At 45.4% G+C, this 22160-nt stretch overlaps 2 protein-coding genes across 4 annotated transcripts; both read left to right on the top strand.

Annotated features, from left to right (window-relative positions):
- The first annotated feature begins 3040 nt into the window (after positions 1 to 3040).
- Positions 3041 to 8113, top strand: LOC125542456 (actin-interacting protein 1-2). The gene is made up of 6 exons (XM_048705503.1): positions 3041 to 3507; positions 4120 to 4281; positions 4702 to 4888; positions 5364 to 5789; positions 6451 to 6858; positions 7523 to 8113. The coding sequence occupies exons 1-6, from the start codon at positions 3116 to 3118 to the stop codon at positions 7778 to 7780; spliced, it is 1833 nt and encodes a 610-aa protein (XP_048561460.1). The 5' UTR covers positions 3041 to 3115; the 3' UTR covers positions 7781 to 8113.
- A 4033-nt stretch (positions 8114 to 12146) lies between these two features.
- Positions 12147 to 19297, top strand: LOC125542455 (probable ubiquitin-conjugating enzyme E2 23). Of its 3 annotated transcripts, XM_048705502.1 has the most exons (11): positions 12147 to 12320; positions 13233 to 13281; positions 13861 to 13909; positions 14490 to 16503; positions 16761 to 16895; positions 17003 to 17147; positions 17223 to 17425; positions 17590 to 17659; positions 17758 to 17897; positions 18026 to 18337; positions 18815 to 19297. In XM_048705502.1, exons 4-11 carry the CDS (start codon positions 14545 to 14547, stop codon positions 19082 to 19084), a joined length of 3234 nt encoding a protein of 1077 aa, XP_048561459.1. In that variant the 5' UTR covers positions 12147 to 12320; positions 13233 to 13281; positions 13861 to 13909; positions 14490 to 14544; the 3' UTR covers positions 19085 to 19297. The 3 variants fall into 3 exon arrangements, with proteins under 3 accessions (XP_048561459.1, XP_048561457.1, XP_048561458.1); XM_048705500.1 differs by having other exon boundaries at positions 17003 to 17425; XM_048705501.1 differs by lacking the exon at positions 13233 to 13281 and having other exon boundaries at positions 17003 to 17425.
- Positions 19298 to 22160: the final 2863 nt, after the last annotated feature.

Here is a 22160-nt window from a genome sequence, read left to right as displayed (position 1 = left end):
AAGAGAAGCGTAGATCGAAAGGATCCTACTTGTAGACACACGAAAATAGATAAACAAGGATCAGATCCACCGAAGACAAAAATCGACCGAATCTCACGAGATCCGCCAGAGACAAACCTCCACATGCCCTACGACGATGCTAGAAGCATATCAGGGCGGGGCTAGACGGGGAGAACCTTATTGCATCTTCAGAGAGTTGTCACCGTCTCGTCTTCCTGAGCAGGACATAAATCCTACGAAAACTCAAAAAACACCTAAAAAGGAGCCATTTCGCTAGCAAGGATCGGGATCCACCGCGCCTCTAGCCTCTAGGCATGGCCCTAAAGCCACATGAGACGAGGCAACCCGGCGGCTGTGCTGCAGGAGGTAGCAGAAAACCTAAGTTGTGTGCGTTGTGCGCGTTAGTAGCGAGGATAAGCTGTGAACTAATCCCGTGCTCATGCATCGAGCTACGTAGAAGCTGAAGATCACTGAAACATCACCTCAATTGTCGCTAGGTCCAACGAAAGAAAGCCAGACAAAAACTTTCACCGTCAAAATCATTATTCATCCGCAAAAAATATATTCAAAAACAACTTATAGAGAAACGATGATGCTTTTTATGTGCATTTTGTGGAGGCGGAATATTATATCCAAGTTACGAAACTACAGACGAGCTTGAAACAACTCCTTCAACGACCGATATATGCACAAGTTTGCCATGGGCAACCATCACCATCTTTTGTCGGCTGTTAGCAATATGCACAAATCAAGTAATAACTTTATGCAAACCAGAATCAATACAGTTGATACAACAATGAGAAACTTGTTTCTTGACAATATACAACAATGAGCAACTTGCTTTTTGACAATACACAACAACGAGCAACTTAAGTGACCACATGTCGCCATGTCTAAAAAATATGGCTCCATGGGCTGTTTCCTGGACAAATCAATGCATGACATGATGGGTAATATGGCCCGACAACAACTATATGAGTCGCACAGGCTTAGATTGGCTAACATAACATCAGCTGGCTTGGAGCAGCGAGTTGCTACCCCAAGCACCAGCTTAGAGTGATGACTTGCTCCTGCGCTTCCCCGCCTGCAACCACACCCATGATACTGACGGCTTGGGGTGGCGGGGGAGGTGGAGTAGCGAGTTGCCTTGCTCGTATCCGGCTGGCTCGATGGGCCACCCAACTAGTTTTTATGGCGGAGAACTCCTCTTTCTGCTCGTCAGATGCCATTGAAAGTGTTGAGAGTCTGGTGCAAGGAGGAGATGTGGAGCTGAGGTGTGGTGCAGTTCTTACCCGGCGTCTGGCCTCGTTTAAATAGTGGGCAGACGAGAGGAGCCAATCAACACTGTGTTTAATGCCGGTCGGCTTGCGAACGGACGTGTGGCCGAAGTAGGTTTTCCTTGGCACACGCGCGGGTTCAATGCAGATAGGAAACCGCTTGAATGCGGCGAGAAGGCGTGTTTAGCTAGTCGTGCAGCGGTCGGCGCTCTCTCGATTGACGTTTCGCTTCAATACCGGCAATGAGAGGTCGCGTCCGCTCTGGGCCGGCGTCAATGTGGGCGGCCGCTCTACCAGCGACATAAATGTGGGGCAGCTGGCGTCAGGCGGGAAAGCACCCTGACGAGGAAGAAAGGTTTTAGATGGGACAAATTAGTCAAACGAAGACTTGGCAGCGGTTCGGGCACCCATAACCCTCACTTTGTCTTTGATTTACGAGAGAAAATATATTGAAATCATAGAGCAGATCGATACATGACCGTATTGAATGATAAAACACGCCCGTGCCTGTCCCGATGTACCCGGGTAATTTTTTTGCAGGAAATTACTTGTATTACTCACGTAGCCGAGCTACTAGCGGAATTACACAGTTTAACGACCTCATCAGGTCCAGATCCAAGCCACACCATGGTACGACCCGTAGTTCTACCAAAAGATGCCAACAAATGGCTTACATTGTTTTGACTACGATAAATGTGAGTAATACAAGAATTTCGTTGATCCATGAGTATTTTGATTTCATGAACCATGAAACTGTTCGCAGATCTATCCATTTCTCCCTTCTTCAACAGATTGATAGCCTCCAAGCAATCAGACTCAATATCTATAGGTAGCTCGCTCCATTGTAAAGCAAGTGACAGACCCTCTCTGATGGCTGCAAGTTCAGACTCTAAAGCATTGAGGCAATGGTACAGATGATGACAAGCACTGAGGACTATATTACCGTTGTGATCACGCAAGATCATGCCGCTGCCAGCAGTACCGTCCGCTGAAACAAAGGAGCCATCTGTATTGAGTTTCAATCGTCCTTCTTCAGGTCTCAGCAACATAGCTGGTGGAATTACCAGTTCAGACGTAGCCGCAGGTGCAACAGAAAAAGAACAATCCAGCATAGCAGATTTTCCCTTCAAGGGGTCTTTCTCTGGCTCTTTGGCGATTGTCAAAATGGACTGAACATAGCTTCTAAGAAAGCATACAGAAACCTGAACTGGCGGTGCTGGTTTATCATGTACTACCTCATTCCGAACATATCAAATTCTCCATAAGAGCATAACCAGGTGCAGGCGCTGCTCATCAGGCAATTTGCACAGGGCATGGAGAAGCCATTCCGGGCCCGTGTTCATCATGTCTTTAAGATCGGGAATAGGCCAAATATCAGCCATTGCAAGCCAAAGATTTCTAGCATTGGGACATCGACACAAAGCATAAAACGTGTCCTCTTTTTCAGTGCCACAAATTAAACATAAATCCACAACCTCCAGCTTCCTAGCATGTACCCGGGTAATTTGAGGGTCGATGCCCTTCCAACGCACACTCAGTTCACCGTGATTATTTGTTTAGTGTTTATTACACATGCTCTTGGTTGATATACGGTTACCTCCAATTTATCATCCTTCCCCCGGCTCGACCTATTCCTTGCTCTGACTGACCCGTGGACCCGTCTACGGCAGACCCCACACGTCAACCGCATAGCAGAAATCCTTACGGAACCCAAGCATTCGTACCCAGACGAGCCCCATCGCGTTCCGTAACCGCATAACCACCGTCCACTCCCGTCCCACTCGCGGCCGGGCCCCCCTCTCCTCCCTCCCTCCCAGATCAATCAACCAAGCCCAAAAATGGCGCAGCTGCAGGAGACGTACGCGTGCTCGCCGGCGACGGAGCGCGGGCGCGGGATCCTGCTGGCGGGGGACGCCAAGACGGAGACTATCGCCTACTGCTCCGGCCGCAGCGTCATCTTCCGCCGCCTCGACGCGCCGCTCGACGCCTGGGCCTACACGGAGCACGCCTACCCGACCACCGTCGCCCGCTTCTCCCCCAACGGCGAGTGGGTCGCCTCCGCCGACGCCTCCGGCTGCGTCCGCGTCTGGGGCCGCAACGGCGACCGCGCCCTCAAGGCCGAGTTCCGCCCCATCACCGGCCGCGTCGACGACCTGCGATGGTCCCCCGACGGCATGCGCATCGTCGTCTCCGGGGACGGCAAGGGCAAGTCCCTCGTCCGCGCCTTCATGTAAGCGGATCGCGCGCGCGCACCTGCCCGCTCTCTTCCCTTCCGCATCGATCTCGGTCTGGAAGGATTTGGGGATTAGGCATGCGCAATTTTTTTTATCATCGATCTGTCAATTAGGATGTGCACATCTAGCTAATGCTAGTATATGAGAGTGATTTATGATAGACATCACATGGTGGAGTCGCAGATTAGAAGGATAACGTGCCATTGACATTGGGGTTATAGATCCCCTGTAATTACAATGATCATAAGGCAGGTAACATAATTTGTTGTCATGATCTGCCCCTAAGAAGTCAATTCTGGAATGCATTCTGCGAGGATTTCCCCCCTTCCTGTAATTGGGGTGACTTGTGATGGAGGAAATGGGGATATCCTCTTCCCTCTTCTTTTTGGGCGGAAGATGTTGATTAGAATAACAGACATGCCATTTTCTTTGTGTTTGACTTCAGTAACGAATGGTGATCATACTCATTTTGTTAGCATCATGTGGGCATACCAGCCATATGTTATCATGGAAGGCGGTGGTCATTCAAGTTCATCCTATCATGAAACTCTTATGTGTTATTTCACTCCTGGTATGCAATCTTATGCTAAGTTCTCTGAAATGCGTAGGTGGGACTCTGGCAGCACTGTCGGTGACTTTGATGGGCACTCAAAGAGAGTTTTGAGTTGCGATTTCAAGCCAACCCGACCATTCCGCATTGTGACATGTGGTGAAGATTTTCTGGCAAACTACTATGAAGGACCACCATTCAAATTCAAACATTCCATAAGGTCAGCTGTGATTGCTGACATTCATATTTCATTACTTTAACACTGACTGGAAAGTGTGTTTTCATAGTTTTTCGGCTCGCAACGTTTGTTTGCTTTAGCTTTCTGGTTTATTGCACATAAATCAGATATTTATACTTGATACACATTATGTGTTCACGTATTAACCTTCTGTTTGTCTCTGTATATACATAAATGAGATTTTTAGTACTTAGAATCTCCATATTGCTCCCTAGTCCTCACGTGCATGGTGTAATGATTTCCACTCATCGCAGGCTATGTAGGAATCATGTTGGCTGCATATTTCACAAATACTTCTTTTGCTTGTCAATTTTTATGGACCGATGCTTCATCTTGTAATTTATTTACTGTCATGCACCCCTACACATATATTTCACATCTTCCTGTTTCTTTGAATTTCAGGGATCACACCAACTTTGTTAACTGTATCCGGTATTCACCTGATGGAACCAAGTTTATCACTGTGAGTTCAGATAAGAAGGGTTTAATATATGATGGCAAAACTGGAGATAAGATTGGAGAGCTATCCAGTGAAGGCAGTCACACTGGGAGCATATATGCTGTTAGCTGGAGTCCTGACAGTAAACAAGTAAGTTTGATATGAGTTGCTCCCTGATATCACTTACTGTATCATCCGTACTTAATGTCTCCAGTTTATGGTCCATCAATTTTGGGTTTGGTCTATTGTTGAAATGATGAGTTCCTTTGTTAGGCATGATTGCAGAGCCAACCACAGATTCAGTTTACATAACATAATGCCATTAATCATAAAACATGTGCTATCTATATTGTTGTTTGTTGGTAGAATATCTTCAAATCCTGGAATTATATATCATGTACCTAGGATGTGCATGCATCATTGTCTACAGCTGAAACTCCAATCCAATTTTTAACTAGCATAGTGCTTCAGCGGTAGCAATATATCTTTGCTATCCATCAATCAGTTTGTCTCGCTCTAAGTAATTATGTTTGATATGTGTACCTATTCTTAATGGCGGTATCTTTGTTGCTCGTACCTTCAGGTCTAATCCTAATGTCACTCTGTTTGTTGCTCGTACCTTTAGGTTCTAACAGTTTCTGCTGATAAAACTGCGAAAGTATGGGATATCAATGAGGATGCAAGTGGAACATTGAACAGAACTTTGGTTTGTACTGGTATTGGTGGTGTCGATGACATGCTTGTGGGCTGCCTCTGGCAGAATGATAATCTTGTCACAATCTCTCTTGGTGGGACATTTAATGTCTTCTCCGCAACCAATCCAGACAAAGAGCCAGTATCGTTTGCAGGACATTTGAAGACTGTTAGTGCTCTGGCACTTTTTCCTCAAAGTAACCCAAGAACTATGCTATCTACAAGCTATGATGGGGTTATCCTAAAATGGATACAGGGTGTCGGATATGGTGGCAGGTTGATTCGTAAGAACAACACCCAGATCAAATGCTTTGTTGCCACAGAAGAGGAGCTGATCACTTCAGGGTATGATAACAAGGTAAGAACTAAGAAAACCCAAGGTGGTCCATATGCTTAGTGTTATCAGAATATATGTCAGGATAAATGTAATTTGTATTTTGGGGAATATTTTCTCTTAATGGTATGCATAGGTTTAAGAACAGAGTGATAATCATTGTTTGTATGCTTAGCCTAAGGACATGATAGGCTTACCAAAAGAACCATGTCTTGCATTTGAAGCCTATATTCGGTCAGCAATGTTGTGATATGCTTCTAATACATATGTATCTCATTGTTGGTAATAGATCTGTCTGGGGGGGGGGGGGGGGGGGATTTGAACCTGCCCTGGGATTGTAATTTCATGTCACTTGGGAATTGGTAGATTGAAAATGCAAGTTCAGTAATGCCTATGAAGATTGTGTTTTTACCTTCATGCATAGTTTTTATTCCCGAATCCTGAGATGCCCAAAAACTTATAATGCACAGACTTGTTCTGTTGGTATATGGCTTGTATAGTACTGCCTCTGTACATAAATGTAAGACGTTTTTGCAGAATATCTTACATTTGTGTACAGAGGGAGTATTATTTTATCAGTTGATGAAATCGTCTACTGGGTTTAAGCTTTTCAGTGCCTTTTCTGTTTGGACAATGGTTAGGCTCGGTTATGATGATGAACTTATGTTTTCCTCCTTGAAAACAGGTCTTCAGAATTCCTGTTAATGGAGATCAGTGTGGAGACGCCGAGTCAGCTGATGTAGGGGGCCAGCCAAATGCTTTAAACATTGCACTTCAGCAACCTGAATTTGCACTGGTTACCACAGATTCTGCGATCGTATTGCTAAACAAGTCAAACGTCACTTCCACAACAAAAGTTAGTTACACTATCACTTCGTCTGCTGTTTCTCCTGATGGCACTGAAGCTATCATTGGTGCTCAAGACGGGAAACTGCGGATCTATTCCATCAGTGGTGATACTGTTACAGAAGAAGCGGTACTTGAAAAACACCGGGGTCCTATTACTACCATACATTATTCGCCGGATGTTTCCATGTTTTGTTCTGCTGATTCCAACAGGGAAGCTGTTGCATGGGATCGGGCAACTAGAGAGGTACTGTCAACTTTTAACATTTTCTAATTGCCAAATAGTGGATGCTAGACTTCCTGTTATTAGGTCAGAACTTGTTAGACATCACTCTATGTGGCATTTAAATTTAGAAAAAAGTCCTGTTTGTCCCCAAAAAGTTGTCCATTTCTGGATACGTCCTTGCAGTATTTCTCGCTCCATATATACCCCAATTTGTTGTCCTGGTTCTGAAAATACCCTTTCTGTCAGTTGACCATGTGTTAACCGTTTCGTCTCTGTGCTGAGGATACCATTTTGCACCTAGCTTGTAGTGTCTTTTGGGTGATTGAACCTGCTTTCAACTAGAAATTACTCGAGACTTGCTTTGTTTTGCCTTTTTACAGAAGCCTCTGTTGATATTTCTTGGGGTAAATAAAGCTCGTGAATTTGGTATTAATAATGTGATATTATCTCTTAATTCATCACCATAACCCTGTGTTCTTGACTACTCTGAAATGGTAAATGCAATCTGAAGTACCTTACTACTACTACCATTTACACGGTTTGTTAACCATCAGGTTACTGGAAATATATATGCTAGACTTGATGCAAGGATAGGATTTCAGTCAAGGAATGTCCAGTACTGCTTTACCTAAAATACTGTTACCAGCTGAACTTGCCAGCCATCTAATACTGTTTCCTTCGACAGGTGAAGCTGAAGAACATGCTGTTCCACACAGCTCGGATAAACTGCCTGGCCTGGTCACCCGACAGCCGTTTCGTGGCCACGGGGTCGCTGGACACCTGCGCGATCATATATGACGTAGACAAGCCAGCGGCCAGCCGCATCACCATCAAGGGAGCCCACCTCGGCGGAGTCCACGGGATCTCCTTCTCCGACAACGACACTCTGGTGACCGCCGGCGAGGACGCGTGCGTCCGTGTCTGGAAACTGGCGCAGCAGTAGGCGCTCAGGCTCATCCCCATTCATCAGTTAGCATGGCCGCCTATCGAAATAAACATCGCTATGGTCGGTCGCTGTTTTCCGCAGGCCGTGGTGGCGGCGCTTTCTAGCCTGTGTTTTTTTTTTCTTTTGTCTGTGATGTGATTCGTTCGTGTGCTCCAGGAAGAACCCTACTGCCATTGTTTCCTTCCCACGCATCGTCTGGTCTTGTGAGGTGCCGAGAATACAGGGGGTGATGGTGTGTTGTGTCATTTTTTTTCCTGTGCTCCCTGGAGCGGAGTGGTTTGGTTGTTAATAACTGAGACAACTTTTGTGCTTTGCGTTTTCATGAGATCATACACATGTGCCTTGTGCCCCTGCTTGCCGTGCCGTCGCCGTCCGCGTGTACGCTTGCATATCGGTATCAATCATCTGTCAGGAGTGTGTCACTTTGGTTTGCTGCTTAATTTGTCTTGGCTTGCAACAAAGCGAGCTTTTCTTTTTTGCTAATGCATCTCTGAAGCATGGTTCAGGGGATGCTGAAATCCCTGATTTTATTTCTCACCTCCTTGTAAGCACGATATGGCCATTATTTGAGGAATAAAGTATTTTTACTGTCAGGATTTTCTTCCTGGGGCGTCAATACATGTTTTTGCCGTTGGTCGTCAGACGTTAAGTAGGACAGGATTGCTTCAACAGCACAGACAAATCAGAGTGGCGCAGCGGAAGCGTGGTGGGCCCATAACCCACAGGTCCCAGGATCGAAACCTGGCTCTGATAATTATTTTGATTTTTGATTCATTTATTCTTTGCTTTAACAACGCTGCATCATCTAGAGATTCTCTCCGGGGAAAAAAAAGGTGGTAATCTCTGTGTACTTGTGGTGAACCAGCTGCATCCTGCTGTCGTTTAACCATCTGCTCGTGTCGTGTGAGAACACACATGGCATTGGCGCCAAGCAAGGCACAAAGTTCAGCTGGAGGACGCATGAGATGACCGCCAGCTTTCACGATCCTTCTACGGGGTGAGAATATATATGCCCCAGGTGTTGTTCCTTTTTGCTTCCGTCAAGCAAAGAACACGCTCCAACCAAACTTGTGACATCTTCTACAGATAAAGGGGGCTCTTTTGTGTCATTGTGTGATGTTGAGGGTTTCGTCGCACGCTCGCCCCGCTTGGAGGGGAGGAGGGGCTTCGATCGTCGGCCAGTCGCCGGTGCTCCTCGGCGATCTCACCACCCTCTACTCATGCCCGTGCAGAATGTTTAGTATGGTAAGGCGCACCAGCTCTAGGTGCCATTGTCGGAATGGAAACACGGAGTGTGCTGCTCGAGGAAAAGGGCACGGACGGCAACAAGCCGACGGACACGCAAGGGAGGTCAACCAATATATTGAGAGGTGGGACCTATCAGGGCGCGTGTCGCACTTCTTGGCCCTGCGGGGAAATCCGTGCAGGGTTCCGAGCAGGGAGCCGAACCCGGTTTCCACTATCAACACCTGTGGGAAAAAGGAAAGTCCTCACTTCCAACTTGAATCCTCAACCAAAGTAGGTTTAACCCCGAACTTTGGCAAAGTTCATCTCTCCATATTTAACGGGACGACGAACCTGTGATCTGTCAAAACAAAGTCACGACGAAGGAGGTGGAATAACATGCATAGACAATGTTATGCGGAAAACAAAAACTTCAAGTCTAGCCCTGAATTTGCATCGACAAGACTTTCAAAAAACACATCTATGTAGGAACTCGGTGACTTCAGTTTTCCTTGGCAGTTTTTTTAAGATGGAGTTTTCCCTACACATTGTGAAGGGGGAAAAGGTAGTACCCAAGGAGGAAAAGATGTTGATGTCACATGGGTGCTGTAAGCAACGCCGCTCAACAACGACATGACATGGCACACACCGCATCCAAAACAACGTTCATAAGTTCCAATGAAATTTAGAAGTTTGGCATAATACAAATGTTACAAAATACTTTAAAGAGAATAAAACTATGTCCCTTCCAAGACATGGCCATGTCGTTTTTCATGATAACTATGACTCGTAGGCAAGCAAGGCGCGAGTGGAAATATCCACATGTGAGAGCACACCGGAAGCAAATGAAACTCAACCTACTCTCAAGACTCTCACATCGAACATAAAGAAAAATCCAAAATATCCAACAAAATCCCACACTTTTGTTTACAGTTTTCATCTCCATTGGCCACTTTTGGACCCACTCCCTACCTTTGAGTACAATTTTCAATATTCAACAACATATGCAAAAAAAAAAACTTTCACAAACTTCGTCTCTTCAAACGACTAACCACCCGTGGAACCCAAGATCCGTCAAGCAATAGAAGGAACACACTTACATAAATATCCGTGCACGAAATGAAAAGCCTGCATCTAAACTCAAACTCAAACGGACATAAATCACAAACGCGTGTGTATGCAAGCGCCGGCGTTCGAACCGCGTTCCTTTAAGAGAAACCCTAAATGCATTGATATAGAAGTTCTTTTTAGATATTGTGCGAGAGAAAAATGTGTGTACAACTGGCCGAGGGAAAGGAAGAAGGAGCAAAAGTCACCGTGGGTGTTGTGAGCGGCATCGCTCAACAGCGACCTGGCACGACACGTGCCATGTCCCACCGAGAGGGAGAGAGAGAGAGAGAGAGAGGGGTGAGGCCGAGCCGCACGCGAAACACAACTCCAACCTGTCTCATCATCATGGCCTGCAGAACTGCAACCTCAACCATGTCGCTCTCATTTCCCCCCTCCGCCCCGTCTCCTCTCTCTCTCGCTCCTCGTCTCTTCAGCTCTCTCTCGCCTCCTCCGCCACAAGGCCCGCACACAAGTTTTAGCACGACAAGGTGCACCAGCTCTAGCTGCCATTGTTGGAACAGAAAAATGGAGTGTGCTGCTCGAGGAGAACAACACGGACGGCAACAAGCCTATGGACGCACAAGCGAGGTCAGCCAATGGACGTGCAAGCGAGGTCAACCAATGGACGGCGTCCTAGCAGCAGATGCGAAAAATATATATATTTTCAGAGGTGGGACCTACCAGGACGCGCGTCAACATTTGTTGGCTCTGCAGGAAAATCCATGCAGGGTTCCCAGCAGGGAGCCGGACCCAGTTTCCACTATCAACACCTGTTGGAAAAAAGTAAAGTCCCCACTTCCAACTTGAATCCTCAACCAAAGTAGTTTTAACCTCGGACTTTGGCAAAGTTCATCTCTCCATATTTAACGGGGTGACAAACCCATGATCCATCAAAACAACGCCACGATGGAGGGGATGGAATAACATGCATAGACAATGTTATGCGAAAAACAAAACCTTTAAGTCCAGCCTTGAATTTGCATCGACAAAACTTTCAGAAAAACACATGAAATATAGGAACTAAGTGACTTCAGTTTTCCTTGCAATCTTTTTTAAGAGGGAGTTTTCCCCACACCGTGAGGGAAAACATCAGTAATAGCCAAGGGGAAAAGAATATGCTAATGTCAACGTGGGTGCCGTAAGCGGCGCCGCTCAACAACGACATGCCATGGCACACACCACATCAAAACAACGTTCATAAGTTCCCATGAAATCTAAAAGATTGGCCAATACAAATGTTACGAAATACTTCAACAAGAATACTAAAACTATGTCCCTTTAAACATGTTTCATCCAAGACATGGCCACACCGCTTTTCATGATAACCATGATTCATAGGCAAGCAAGGCGCGAGTAGAAATATCCACATGTGATAGCACACCGAAAGCAAATGAAACTCAACTTACTATCAAGACTCTCACATCATATCTAAAGAAAAAAAATCTAAAATGTCCAACTAAATCCCACACTTTTGTTTACGTGTTTTCATCTCCACTGTCCGCTTTTCACCCTCCCCACCTTTGAGTATAAATTTCAACCTTCAACTCCCTTTGCAGAAAGAGAAATGAATCCTGCAGCTTTATAAATCTCCGGTTCCCACAAACTTCGTCTTGTGGGAACGACCAACCGGATGAGGAGTCCTTCATACCGCGTCCCTTTAAAAAAAACCCTAAATGCATTGCGTGAGAAATGTATGGAATACCTAAGAAGCTTTCTAGAGATTGTGTGAGAGAAAAATATGTGAAATATATATCCAAGGAAAAGAAAGAAAGAAGCAGGCGTCGCCGTAGACTTTTGTGAGGAAAGCGCACAGCGGCAACCGCTCAAACAGCGGGGTAAGATGTGCGTGTATGCGCTTATAGAGAAGAGTGTATGCGTGTGTGTATACAAGTGCTTGCGTATGTGTTATGAGCGAGCCCAACCGTTCTCCTCATCGTGGCGTGCGCAACCGCGACCGCAGCCCGAAACCCAACCGTGCCTCCCTCATTTTGCCCCTCCCCACCGCCCCCAACCGCGTCTCTCTCTCGCTCGCTCCTCGCCTCTTCACCCCTCTCTCGCCCCCCACATCCTCCACTCCGCCCGCAACCCATCGCCCACACCCCGCCCCCACCCTAGGGCACGCTCGCGCGCGACGCCGCATCGCCGCCGCCGCCGCCGCCGCCGCGCGATCCCGCGGCCGGCGGTCCGCTCCGCTCCGCCCCAGGTCAGCGCCGCCCCGTCCCGTCCCGTCCAAACCTCCGCCCCCTCCACGCACGACGCCCTCGATTCTCCGCCCCTGATCCCGCGGCGCCGGTTCCGGGGCCGTCTCCCGCGTGCCCGGCGTCCCGCGTCCCCGCCGCCCGTGCCCCCGATTCGCTCGCGACGTGCGTCGCGCGCTGCTGGATTTGGGCCGTCGACGCCGATGGATGGATCGATCGGCGGGCGGGCCGGTCCCCGTGGTCTCTAGATTGGTTCGCAGAAGAGGGAGGGCGGTTGCGTCCCCCCGCCACGCCAGCCATCGGTTCCGGCGTATTCCGTTGAACTCGACTCGTAGTCGGCCTCCTTCTCTGGTTATTATGGGATGTTTTTCTCCGTGTTGACGTGGTAATCGAGACTCCAATGAGAAGTAGAGGGGACAGGCCATGCGATTTCTGCTCCGCTGTCCAGGGAATTTAAAAAATATATACTCCTACTAGGATTGGATTGAGAAAAAACAGAGATCACATTAGGTTAGTATATATAAGTATATATAGTAGCAGAGCACCAACAGCACGACTGGGGTGTATGAGTGGCGTGCTCACAACCCCTGAAGTATTCCTCGTCGAAGTTTATTAAGTGGGCTATCCTTCCTCTGTACCGAACTTGGCGGCGTAGATTTCGAATGTGCTAGTGTTATTTACTTACTTGATGAGGAGTTTGCGCCAAGTGTACGCTTCAAGTTATAGCAATTTGTAGTGTAATGCGTCAGCGCGAATCAGAAGATTGCGTAAGATGCGCGTAGCGACAAATATGACATTCGGATGCGCCGACGAACGTGTCGTTTTCCTGTTTCCCTTATTCAGTACCATATTAATATGCCATATTATTTGTTACTAAGCATGTCAGTCAATACTTAATTTCAAATCTGCCGTTTCAGGTGAATCCAGTTGCTGCTTAAGTGGGTTTCCTTTGTACGAAACCTAAAGGTATATATTTCGTATATGCTACTATCATTACTTCCTTGAGGAGCTTGCGCCAAGTGTACACTTCAATTAGTAGCACTTCGTAATGTAATGCGTCGGCGAATCAGAAGATTGCGTAAGATGCGCGTAGCGACAAATGCGCCATTAGGATGCGATGACGAACGTGTTGTTTTCCTGTTTTCCTTATTCAATACCATATTATTTATTACTCGGCATGTTAGTCAATACTTAATTTCAAGTTCTCCCCGTTGCTGTTTCAGTTGAATCCAGTTGCTGTTTAAGTGGGTTTCCGTTATACCAAACTTTAGGGTATATATAGTTCGTGTATGCTACTGGCATTACTTCCTCGAGGAGCTTGCACCAAGTGTACATTTTGCTTTAGAGCAGTTTGTAATGTAATGCGCTTGCAAATCAAAAAGATTGCGTAAGGTGCGCATAGCGACAAATATGCCATTAGGATGCGCTGACGAATGTGTCGTTTTCCTGTTTTCCTTATTCAATACCATGTTAATGTACCATATTATTTATTACTCAACATGTTAGTCCACACTTAATTTCAAATTCTCCCTGTTGCTGTTTCAGGTGAACCCAGTTGCTGTTTAAGTGGGCTCCCTTTGAACCATACTTGAAGGTATATATATTTTGTATATGCTACTGGCATTACTAACTCGAGGAGCTCGCACCAAGCGCACGCATTGCTTTATAGCAGTTTGTGATGTATTGCGTTGGCGAATAAAAAAAGATTGTGTACAAACTGCGCATAGCGACAAATATGCCATTCGGATGCACCGACAAATGTGTTGTTTTCCTGGTTTGCTTATTCAATGCCATTATAACGTACCATATTATTTATTACTCAACATGTTAGTCACAAATTCAAATTCTTTCCGTTGCTGTTTCAGTTGAATCCTTCTATAGCTAGATCCAGAAATTTGCACATCACATGGATTTTCTTACCCTAACAGAGGATCCTTATCCCCTGTGATTAGTGAAATCTTGTTCTTCTTTCAGTATGAGTTAGTTGTGCCTTTATTTGCATCTTTTTTGACGTTGTAGTCTTAAGAGTTATAAGAGAAAAGTGCTAGTCTGCATTTGTTTTGTTGGTTTAATGTTAATTGAGCTAAACACGTTGTCTGAATTGCTAATGTTGTTTTCGACCAACTTCTTTTGTCCTCCTGTTGTTAACTTGGAACTTGTTCTCTGTGTTTCAGTTAAACGCAAGGCTTCACAGTTCCTGGGAATCTGCCTGTATAGCTTCCTTCAAGCATGGAGAACCTACTAAATGTCCCTGAATGTATTGCTGAGAAGAACCAGGAAAATGAGACATCTGATGATGCTGGCGAGCCTGAAGAAGTAGCAGACGTATTTGTTTACAGAGAAGATGTCGTCAGCTTGAAATCAAACAAAGATGCCCGTGGTTTGGTGATGGAAGTAGCTGGCGAATATGATTCTGAAGGTAGCATCACTGACGATGAATCTGATGCTGAGGAGAATGAGCGTAAAAGCGCTCATAAAACTGAAAATGTTGGTCCTGACGGTGATAATGCCAATAATGCAAGTCATGGAGATGATGTTGACAGTCAGAGCTCTCTGCCTGATAACAAGGTTAGGGTGTTATGGATCGATGGAACAGAGATGACGGAAGATATTGACAGTGTGGTGGTTGTTGACAGAACTTTCCTCCATGGGGATATGGTTGCTTCTTCCTCAGATCCAACTGGTCAGATGGGGCTTGTTGCGGATGTCAGTCTTGTGGTTGATTTGCAAGGTGCTCATGGAGAGATGATTAAGGGTGTATCTGCAAAGGATTTGAGACGCATCAGGGAATTTAATGTGGGTGATTATGTTGTCTCCGGGCTATGGCTTGGTCGGGTTGATGAAGTGTTTGATAATGTTAGTGTGTTGTTTGATGATGGTTCTGTCTGCAAGGTTTCAAGGGCAGATCCTATGCGCCTAAGGCTTGCCTCAGGGCCAATGCACCCAGATACAGCCTGCCCCTTTTATCCAGGACAGCGTGTGAAGGCAGTGTCTTCATCTGTGTACAAAACATCCAGATGGCTTCATGGGATGTGGAAAGCAAGTCGTCTTGAAGCTACTGTCACAAAGGTGGAAACTGCTGCTGTCATAGTCTATTGGATTGCGTCTGCACACTGTGGTACAAATCAAGATTCTGTCCCCCCTGAGGAGCAGAACCCAAAGGATCTGACTCTTCTGTCTTGCTTTTCATATGCAAGCTGGCAATTGGCTGAATGGTGTCATCCTCAACCACACACATCATCATGTGCCAATGACACTTTAATGGAGTGTTCAAAAATGAAAGAGCTCAATTCTGAGCAGGCTGATGTTCCTGAATCTGCCGTTGATGTTCAGGCTGAACAGGCTCAAAATACTAAAACAGATGTAAATCCCCTGGAGAAACATGGTGATTCTCTTGCAGATCGATCAAATATGTCAGATGGAGATAATTCATGCGTAGCCAAAGATTCAGAATCTGGCACTAGTGTATCAACCCTTCCAAAGGAGGGAGTGCATGACCATGCTACTTACAGAAAGAAGATCAGAAAAGTTTTTGTCAGAAAGGATAAAAGAGCAAAAAGAAGAGATGAGAGCTTTGAAAGTGCCCTGCTTATTGCAGATACATATACAAAGGTTGATGTACTGTGGCAAGATGGGAGAAAAGAATGTGGAGTAAGTTCCACGTCTCTGATCCCGATCCAGACTCCAAATGATCATGAATTCTTCCCAGAGCAGTATGCTGTGGAAAAGGTCTCTGATGATGTTGACCAGCCTTCTGAAACAAGGCGTGTGGGTCTTGTTAGAAGTGTTAATGCAAAGGACCGGACCGTGTCTGTATCATGGTTTAAGTCTTCGTTGCACTCAGAGGAGCCTAGGGAAATTGAGTGCACTGAAGTTGTTAGTGCATATGAACTTGACGGCCACCCGGATTATGATTATTGCTATGGAGATGTTGTTGTTCGCTTGCCATCTGTTTCACATCCTATGGAATCATCCAATGGTGGAAACACGATGGAGCTGGACAAGAATGTAGATTCTGAAGAAGCATCGGCTGCTTCAAATGCAGTGCCCCCTGATGTTGCTGCAGAGGAACAACTTTCACAGAAGGAGTCTAGTTCAGAAGTTACCCACCTCTCATGGGTTGGAAATATAGTGGGCTTCCAAGATGGTGAGATTGAAGTCACTTGGGGTGATGGGTCGGTGTCAAAGGTATTACATCTGTGCTCTTGACGCAGGAAGTGCCATTATTTATGTGAAAGAACCACCATTAGGAGTTTATTGTTATCACATATCAGCTGCTGACTAGTTTGATTTTTAACTTTTGCCACGCCCTTCCACTGAGGATTGTCCAGCTTAACCTTTTGTAATCATGTTCCTCTTACCGTTTTACCTGAGACTTGCAGAAAGCTAACCTGCTCCATTCATGACCTGCATATTTTGCTAATGGTCTCGTATTGTTATTTCAGGTTGGGCCTCATGAGATATATGTTGTTGGCCGAGAAGATGACGGTGGCTCAATAGATGATGGAGCTCCTTCCGATGCTGGTAGCTGGGAGACAGTTGATGACAATGAAATGGACTTGCCTGATGATCCTGCAAATGTATTATCTGCTGCTAGGATGCCATTTTTTTGGGTCCAGTCATTCCTCTCCGTAGCACCTTTTACCTTCTTTTTGTTCCCTTTATTGATTGCTGCTTTCTGTTTCAGGATGATCTGCAAAATGCAGTCCAGAATAGCATTGAAATGGAAAATGGGTCATTCAATTCCCAAGATGAAACTTCTGTTGGAAGTGGTCCACTCTCTGTTGCTTTTGGCTTTGTTACGCGACTGGCGAGTGAGATCTTCGCCCGAGGTAAAAAGCATTTAGATGGGTCAAACTCAGATGCTATGGATGAAGTTGAATCTCAGCAGTCTAACGAGGTTTCAGAATCTGGTGATGACATTGATAAAAACGAGGATGAGAACCGCATGGCAGCATCGGAGAGCACCACTGTGACAACAAATGACTCTAATGCTGAGAAGTCCGTAGATGTAGTTATGGCTGACGAGCCTGCAGATTCTGATTGCTTGAAACACTTTGATGTTCTGCAGTGCCCTCCGGACCATCACTACCTTGAAAACATAGCACATGTAAGTTCTTTTGTGTCACATCCATACATGTGTTACGCTTTTGTGTCGCATCTTGAACAAACATTTGTTTTTAAGGGCATTCTTTTTTTTGGTAAGTTTGTTTCTGCTGTAATATTTTGTTAGTATTTCTTCTCTTGCTTACAAATAGCCAAACAATGTTCCAGGGTACCGGTGGAAGAAAGTGGGTCAAAAAAGTTCAGCAAGAATGGGGCATACTTGAGAAGAATCTACCAGGTCTGTTTTGTCTTCATCTGGTACCACGGTTGAACCATAAAAAGAGTTTAGACAAGTATTTTATGGTTTTCTGATAATTCTTTTTACTGCAATTGTAGATTATATTTATGTCAGGGTATTTGAGGATCGTATGGATCTCATGAGAGCTGTGATTATTGGAGCAAGTGGCACACCATACCAAGATGGTCTGTTCTTCTTTGACTTCTACCTTCCACCTGAGTTTCCACAAGCTCCTCCGGTAATTACCACAATTAAACTATTTTTGTTACCGCAGCTGCTTTCAGTTTACGTTTTAAGTGAGCCCATGGAGCTTGGTGATACTGCCTTCAACTTTCCAATCTCTAACATCTGTTACCAAATCTGCAGTCGGCATACTATCATTCTGGCGGCTTGCGTGTAAATCCAAACCTTTATGTGGATGGGAAGGTTTGTTTAAGCCTCTTAAATACTTGGACTGGCAGAGGGAATGAAGTATGGGATCCATCCTCATCTAGTATTCTCCAAGTACTAGTCTCACTTCAGGGACTAGTTCTCAATGAAAAGCCCTATTTCAATGAAGCTGGATATGAGAAGCAAGTCGGTACTGTTGAAGGGGAGAAGAATGCACTGCCATACAACGAAAACACATATCTGCTAAGCGTGAAATCCATGTTGTATATCTTGAGGCGGCCTCCTATGGTAATACACTCCCCCTCCCCCTCTTGATAACCATTGCATTGGTGTCATACTGTCATTAAGTAGTTAATAATTCAGCCGGGGTAATCTTTTCTTAGTAACAAGACTACATTTTCTTAGCACCATGTTAAACCTTTCTACTTCTCTGTCATGAGCCAATATACATTTATCTTTTCTTAATAGCAAGACTAGTATTTTTCATGATTATTGTGAGTACCATAATGTTCCTAAGGTTTTAATTACTGAGGTTCTGTTTTTAGTTGATATAAAACCCGAACCATCACCTGCATCAGCAGAGTCTTGCTTCATGGCAACCTTTTGATTTAAAATTTAACTCCATTACAGCCTAGTTCTCACATGTAGGCATATAATCACATCTCATGACGTTTTTCTATCTTAATTGCAATACCATCGAGAACCTTTGCCAAAACTTGATTTAATCCTTTGATGTTCCGATTGTTACATGTACTGTTGCTGCAGAATTTCGAGGATTTTGTGAAAAGTCACTTCTGCAAGCGCGGCCACTACATTCTCAAAGCTTGTGAGGCCTACTTGCAAGGAGCTGTGGTCGGCACGCTGAATGACGATGCCTGCCCCACTGATACTAACAAGGAGTACTCTTGCTCCATGGGCTTCAAACTTGCATTGGGCAAAATCTTGCCAAGGTTGATCACAGCCTTGAAGGACATAGGAGCAGACTGCAGCCAGTATGAGCACCTCGGGAAGACCGAGACCGCTCAAGAAAGCTGAACACCGAGCTGAGGATTGTATTCAAATCTTTTCTTGGCTTGAGAAAACATGATAAAACTTCACCTCCCGCTGTTTCCGTATAAATGTACATCCAACATTTGTTGTTTTATTATCTGAACATGAACATTTGGGAAACGTGGGTTCAAATGAAACCATCTCTTCCAAACTGGGAATTGAGGTGTGTCCTGCACAGTTTATGTTTTTGTTAAGCTCTGTGGGTTTGTTGTTAAGGTACCCTTATTTTAAAGGCCAGGCGACCATTGCAAGATTAGGCCTAGAAATTCCAAGTGTAATGATGCAGCTGGCTAAATGATCCTTCAGCGGTAGTACTTCCGTTTTTATTCAATCCGCACATTAGGTTTGTCTAAAAGTCAAACTTTATATACTTCCAACAAGATTGTAGAAAATTATATTAACATATACACCACCAAGTTAGTACAGTTGGATTCATTATTGCATATATTTTCACAATATATAAATTTGTTACTGTAAATGTTCATATTGTTTTCTAAGTACCTTCAAAGATTTGCCTGGCCATGTGTACCTGAAAAATACAGTCCCGGAACTATGCCTCCTTCCCTTAACGCTTGAAACCGTTCTCCAATTCGTTGAGCATTATTTCTTCTACCCAATGTTCATACCGTGTTAGCTAAGCTACTGTTAGCATATTTGCAATACGAACGTACATGGCACAGGTAGGTGGATAGTGGAAGCTCCACAGCCCACGTAGTGTACACATTCCTAAAAATACACATAGATAGATGCTCGTGTAGTGCACATCACATTAGTTGTTTCACAGTTTATACAATGGATATCTAGCACTGGCGTCGACCGGTAGTGTTCCGCTAACGACGTTTGACGTAAAATTACATATAAATTTAACCAATGTATTTTGCCACATTTCACATTGGCATGAATGAACACGTCGTCGTTCTAAAAAAAAAAGAATGAACACGTCTAAAATTTCATGGAAGGCGTTCTGATAGACACGCCAATTTCTGGTATGTCAGCATGAATCCCTTTTATTTTACAATGCCTCGAGAATTGGTGGTTTTGTTATTCTAAAAACCAAAATAGTTTGTGCTTGCCATGTTTATGAATATTAAATCCCATTCCCCATCTTTAAGGATAACCAAATAATAAATAAATAAATGAGCAATTCAAAACAAAAGGAAGAAAGCATATTTTTTAGGAATAAATATGAAAGGAATTAAGGCTTCCACTCTTATTCAATAAACACAAAAGAATTATTCAGAATTACAATATTGTTCCATACTTAGAGAAAAAAGCAACACAAAGTCAGTTCTTTTTTAAGGGAGAACACAAGGACACATCATTCTATCTAGGAAAGTGGTACAAATTCTACACAGATGAACCACTTTTACCGGCGAATGCTTGTTGCTTGTGGCGGCAGTGGCAGCTGTGCTGCTTGATGACCGCTAGGGCGAGGACATCCAGGGCAGTATATGGATCAACTCTTTCACACAACTCATATAGGACACGCATGTCTTGTTTGTTTCACTCCAACATCTCATAGTCCACTACTAAGTCCATGATCACATGCTTCCAATTAAAGCTAAGGCCTCCTTTGGTTTGTAGGATTTTTGTAGGAATTCTTTAGGATAGGATTTGCAAAGAAAAAATTCCTTTGAAGCCCTTTGGTTTGTAGGAATGGATTCCTATTCCTATGTAGGATATGAATCAATCTTTCACGTTTTGGAGGGAAAAAAATATTAGCCTAGACTCAATGGAAAAAAAAATCCTATTCTATGCACCAAATGGCATCTCTTTCTTTATAAGAAGAATTGACATGCATGTCATCTCACTTCCCATGACTTTCCTATTCCTATAAAATTCCTATCCTATGAACCAAAAAAGGCATAAAGCCTACTGACTTGCTACTATTTTTTACTTGAGGAAGGAATACACTTACTCTTCACATGAAGAATGCATGACAACATCAACATGTGTGACTTGCTGGAAATTTAATAGGTTCCATAAGCTATGTTTTACATTTATTTGAGGAGAAATGCAGTTGACATGCCCACCGATGATTCCTACTCCACTTAGAGGAGAAATGAGCACCCTTTTTTTGCCATGGTTGGTCACAACCTTGTAGGAGATTGGAGCATACCGCAACAAGTACGGATACCTTGGCAGGACAGAAACCTCTGTTCAAGAAAGTTGAAAACTAAGTTGAGAGGTGTATTCATCCGCCGTTCGCGCGTCGGCTTGCCCGTCGATCTACGCCGGCTGTCGCCGCCCTGCTCTGACCGGGACTCCTGCATCACCCCGACTCGGCGGCCTCATGCCATGCGGTGGCCCATCACAGCCGTCCCGCGCGCGCCGGCCCGTCAATCTACACCGTGCCTGTACGACCGCCCTGCCGACCGTCATCGCATCGGTGTTGCAAGCACCGTGCATGTGTAGACGGATAAAGACGAAGCCCGGGGACATATCGTGGATGAAGGCACGCATCGGTGTTGCCAGCACCAGGCATGCATAGACGGGGACCTGCACGCCATGTCGGAGAAGTCGGAGGGGCCAGTAGAGAAGAACTCGATGACGATTGCAGCGTCCATCGGGGCGGGGCCGATGTCACCAACGGTGGTCGGAGTAGACGAAGTGGTCGGGGTAGATGACGGCGATGCTGACGACGGGCTGGTGCTGGACGAAGATGAAGGGGGTGGACGGACGACGGCGGCGGCGGCCGAAGAATAGCTGTGGCGGCAGCGGAGGCTTGGTTAGGAGCGCAGCGGCGGTGCTCGAAGTAGGCGAGGAACTCGACAGCATGACGAAGACCGGCGCGGACGGTGGCATTCCCGCGCCGAGGAAGACGGTGCGGCGCATACCATGGGAGGTCGACACGCAGTGACGGCAGAGTGGACTGCGGGCCGCTGCGCTACGGCCTGAAGGGGCTACCACCTTGCTTGAGCAACCTCGTCGGTTGCCACTCCAGCCACGACTTCCGAGATGCGTCGATCGTTACGACTGTGGGGGGTGTCTGTCGGCTTACCTTTGGATTCTTCTTTAGTCTCACCTTATGCGTCGCTACCGTTGTGATTGTGGGCGGATG

Source organism: Triticum urartu, chromosome 3 (genome assembly GCF_003073215.2).
Source record: "Triticum urartu cultivar G1812 chromosome 3, Tu2.1, whole genome shotgun sequence".
NCBI classification, from domain to species: domain Eukaryota; kingdom Viridiplantae; phylum Streptophyta; class Magnoliopsida; order Poales; family Poaceae; genus Triticum; species Triticum urartu.
Note: the sequence above shows the minus strand (reverse complement) of the source record. Positions and strands in the feature narration are given on the sequence as shown.